Source organism: Zonotrichia albicollis, chromosome 1 (genome assembly GCF_047830755.1).
Source record: "Zonotrichia albicollis isolate bZonAlb1 chromosome 1, bZonAlb1.hap1, whole genome shotgun sequence".
Taxonomy (NCBI): Eukaryota; Metazoa; Chordata; class Aves; order Passeriformes; family Passerellidae; genus Zonotrichia; species Zonotrichia albicollis.
In genome coordinates, this window is record NC_133819.1 from 155,885,863 (window position 1) to 155,890,004 (window position 4,142).

A 4,142-nucleotide genomic window follows, 5' to 3' on the forward strand; every position below is an offset into this window, starting at 1 on the left:
TCTTCCTGTTTTTGAGCTATCGGAGACAATGTGAAATTCTACTCAGATCTCATATAGGCTGGCTGGGGTACTGTGTCGATTTTCCCACAAAAATCCTGCAAAAGACATCCCTGCAAGCACCTTGAGCCTGAGGATGATCTCTTGGGGCAGTGCCTGGGTGACTGAGCTGAGCTGAGCTGCCCAAAGAAGTGGCTGTAATACAATATGGGGCACACCAGTTTGGGGATTGACAAATCCCTGTGAGAAACAGACTTGCATTAAAACTGCATGAGAGGTTCCTTTGAATTCAAAATCACCACCACCAGGCATCACTGAAAGAGGAAACACTCCTGGGGATAACTGGCAAATGGATTTTCTGAGCTACCACGCCAACATGGGCGCAGGTATCTCCTGGTGTTGGTGGATCCCCTCTTGGAGATCCAGAACTTCTCCTGCCACACAGGGAAGTCACCCAGGTACTCCTCCAAGAGATCATCCCCAGGCTCAAGATGTCGGCAGGGATGTCATCTGATAGGGGACCCCAATTGGTATCTGAGGTGTGGCAGCAACTCAGTGAGCCATGGGGACGGGGACTGGGTGGAAGTGGGGGGACATGGGACTGTGGGATTGGGGTCGTGGGGCCTGAACAATAAGAGAGAGAAAAGAAAGTTTCAGATCCTTTAAAGGTGCTGGATAGGGCTTAAAGAAGAACTAGCAAAAAACCATAATAGAATGCAAAACGTGTGCACATGAGAGCAAAGACAAAGAGATAAAGGGAAGTCATGTGAGGGGTTTTTGGCAAGTTCTGTAACGCAGAAGGAGCAGCAGTGTCTGCCAAGTGTGAAAGTTCAAGCTGAGGTCTTCTGGGATATTGGGGCACGCAGTGAAAACCACACGGAGAAAGCTCAGTTTTAGGACTCTCCACTACCATAAAAGGATTTCCAGAAAGAGGCAGAAGTATGCAAATTATTTTTCAGAAATGTGAAGTTTCTGTGCTAGGTGAGGGACACATTGTAATGAATATTTGTAATTGTGGTGTATAAAGACCCTGTGGCAAAGTCCCCCGTGGCCTGCAGGACCAGGAGAGATCCACTGTGAGTCTGAGCTGGTAAAGAATTCCGGCTTTTTGATACCTGCATTTCCATCAGGGAGTTCGCTCCGGCTGATTTCAGTATTGGGGCTGGAGGGACCCCTGGGGACTCTTGGGGGAGGCACGGGACTGTGGGATTGGGATTGTGGTGCTGGGGGAACACTGGAGGAGTCACAGGTCTGGGATTGGGGTAATGGGGGGCCCTGGGGGAAAATGAGGGGGGGCACGGGATGGTGAGAGTGGGATTGGGGTGATGGGGGGCTGAGAGACGCTGTGGGGAAGGGTGTGATGGCTGGATTTGGGTTGATGTTCTGGGGTGACACCGAAGAAATTGGGGACTGGGTGTGGGATTGGGGTCTGGGGACCAGCTGAGGGGGACACTGGGGGGCTCAGGGAGCGACCCCCAGGATTTGGGTCAGGGACCCCAGACATGCCCAGGGGTCTGCTGGCAAGAAGTGCCTCTCTATTCCCCTGGGATGACCCCACTGCCCTCCCCAGTCCCTCACTGAGGAACCCTCCCCTTGTCTCCTCTGTGTCCCCTCTGTGTCCCCCAGTGTTCCACCCTCATCCCTGTAGCCTCTCCACTCTATGGCCCCCCTGGCTCAGACCCTGGCACTGCTGGCAATGACCATGGCCACCACAGCTGTCAAGGTGGTAACCCTGGACATGTCCCAGGACTCCTTCGATGACCAGTATCGGGAGTGTGGTCCTGTCATGACTGAGGCATTGTCAGCCCTCAACCGTTCCGACTTTGATCAGAACCCTCTCTTTGCCCAGGCCTGGCCTGAGGCCAGAGCCAAGTGGCAGAGTCTGGGGTCCCCTGTGTCCCCTCTGTCGTCCCCAGGCCAGGCCATTGCCCTCATGGCCTACACGATGGATGAGCTGTACAGAGAGTTCAATGCAGCCGTGCGTACAGCCGGGCGCTCCAGGCAGGAATACCGGCACAACTTCCATTTCAAAACGCTGCATTTCCTGCTGACCCAGGCCCTGGTGACGCTGAGGCAGGCTCAGAATGGGCAGTGTCACAACGTGTACCGGGGGAAGCGCACGCACAGGTTCACGGCAAAGCCTGGTGACATCGTCCGGTTTGGTCAATTCTCTTCGGCATCACAGAGCGAAAAAGCTGCCAAGGACTTCGGGAGTGCCACGGTGTTTGAGGTGTACACATGCCACGGTGCAGCAATCTGGAATTTCTCCAAGTATCCTAACGAGAAGGAGGTGCTGATCCCACCATATGAGACCTTTGAGGTCATCAAAGTCAGCCAGGAAGGAGAAAAGGCGAGGATCCAGCTCCGCTCCAGTGGGACCTTCAGCAAATACAACTGCGAGTGGCTGAAAGGTGACGCCACAGGTGACAACCTGGAGGGATGGGGACACCCACTGTGGCCATGGGGACACCAACAGTGGACAGGGCACATGCATGACAGTACACAGAGGGTGGGAACACTCACTCAGAGTTTGGGAACAAGGACAGGCCATGCTGGGAACACCAATTCTGGGGCCACCCATTCTGGGCACAGAGACAGGGCACAGAGATGGAGACCCCCACTTGTGGGAGGGAAAAGGGAAAGGAATACCCATGCTGGGGGACAACAGGGACGGGGACAGAGACACGGGTCCCCAACCCCGTTTCGACCCTGTCACTCCCCACCAAATGCAGTGCTGTGGGGATGCGCCTTGTGTGCTGGATGTGTTTGGGCTGGGACCCCACATGGCACTTCCTGAACCTCTGTCACCACCTGTCACCCGCCATGGTACCTCCTGACTCCACCTGACCCCTGTCAAACCTAAGCCCACCATGACACCCCAGACCTCCATGGCACCTGTACTCCTCCGTGCCTCCCACAACACCCTGTCACCTGTCAACTCATGGTCCCCATCTCTCCTGTCTCCCCTAACCCTCCAATATGCATGTCCCCAACTCCGTCCCTCCCCACATGGTCCTCCCTTACCCCTCTCTCTGTCCCCCAGGTGGGAGCATCCCCAGCGCCCCCTTCCACCTTGGAGGACTCCTCCTGGCCACCACAACCTTGGCAGTGGCAACAGGGATTCTCTGAGCCAGCAGGCAACCAAAGTCACTGAGGTCACTGTGGTCACTGTGGCCACCACAATCACCAAAACCTCCAGGACCCTCAGAGAAACAAGACCACCAATGCTACCATGGCAACCACTGCCACTCTGGCCACTGTCGCAGACATTTTTTCATAGAAATCCTTTCTTTGGGATTTGTGCATCTTCTGGGAAGCAGAGCCCCAGAAGAAGGATGTAAATAATTGGTATCGGCTGCTGTGAAATGTAGCAGGCGCCCCTGTGACTGGATCAGATTCTGTGTTTACAATTGGGGCCCAATCACAGGACCAAGCTCGGGGACAGATTCCCTGGATACAGAACTTTGTTATTCATTCTTGCTATTCTATTCTTAGCTTAGCAAGCCTCTGCAACTTCTCTCCTTATTCTTTTTAGTATAGTTATAATGTATTATATATCATATATCAATAAATCCAGCCTTCTGATCAAGAAACAAGATTCTCGTCCTTCTCTCACCCCAGCGACCTCCTCAGGTCTCTGTAATAGGCCACCTTGGCAGCTATCGCCACCTTGAGGTCACTGCAGCCATCAGAGGCACTCTGGACACCATGGTCTGTATAACCACCAAGGCCGCTGTGCATACCAACAGTCCCTGAGCCACCAGAGCCGCTCTGACCACTGTGCACATCAGGGCAATTGTGCAAAGCAAACCTATTAAAAATTTCTATCAAAACAATTTCATTGAATAATCCTGTCAAAGCCAGCAAATAGAGACAATTCCTAAACAGGGCACAATGTCTTTCCCCACACCAACAATCATGGGAATGTCTCTTTCTCTCAGCCTCAAGGAGCATCCCTAGGCAGCATTCCCTTCCCAAGGGAGGATCCTCACACACATTTCATTCCAAGCAGAGTAAGAGGGAGGAATCTCTGTCTCAGAGGGGAATCAATGTTCCCAGTGTCAGCCGATGGATGGCCAGGCCAAGCTCTGATGCTTCATCCTCAGTTGTCAATTCAGGGTTGGTGATTTGAGCTGGTTTTAGCC

The 4,142-nt window shown here is 53.4% G+C and overlaps 1 protein-coding gene across 2 annotated transcripts; it reads left to right on the forward strand.

Moving 5' to 3' along the window:
- The first annotated feature begins 1,561 nt into the window (after positions 1-1,561).
- On the forward strand, positions 1,562-3,719 carry LOC141731884 (erythroblast NAD(P)(+)--arginine ADP-ribosyltransferase-like). 2 transcript variants are annotated; one of them, XM_074559095.1, is made up of 2 exons: positions 1,562-2,408; positions 3,041-3,719. In XM_074559095.1, the coding sequence occupies exons 1-2, from the start codon at positions 1,658-1,660 to the stop codon at positions 3,124-3,126; spliced, it is 837 nt and encodes a 278-aa protein (XP_074415196.1). In that variant the 5' UTR covers positions 1,562-1,657; the 3' UTR covers positions 3,127-3,719. The 2 variants fall into 2 exon arrangements, with proteins under 2 accessions (XP_074415196.1, XP_074415188.1); XM_074559087.1 differs by having other exon boundaries at positions 1,578-2,420; positions 3,041-3,715.
- The last annotated feature ends 423 nt before the right edge of the window (positions 3,720-4,142 follow it).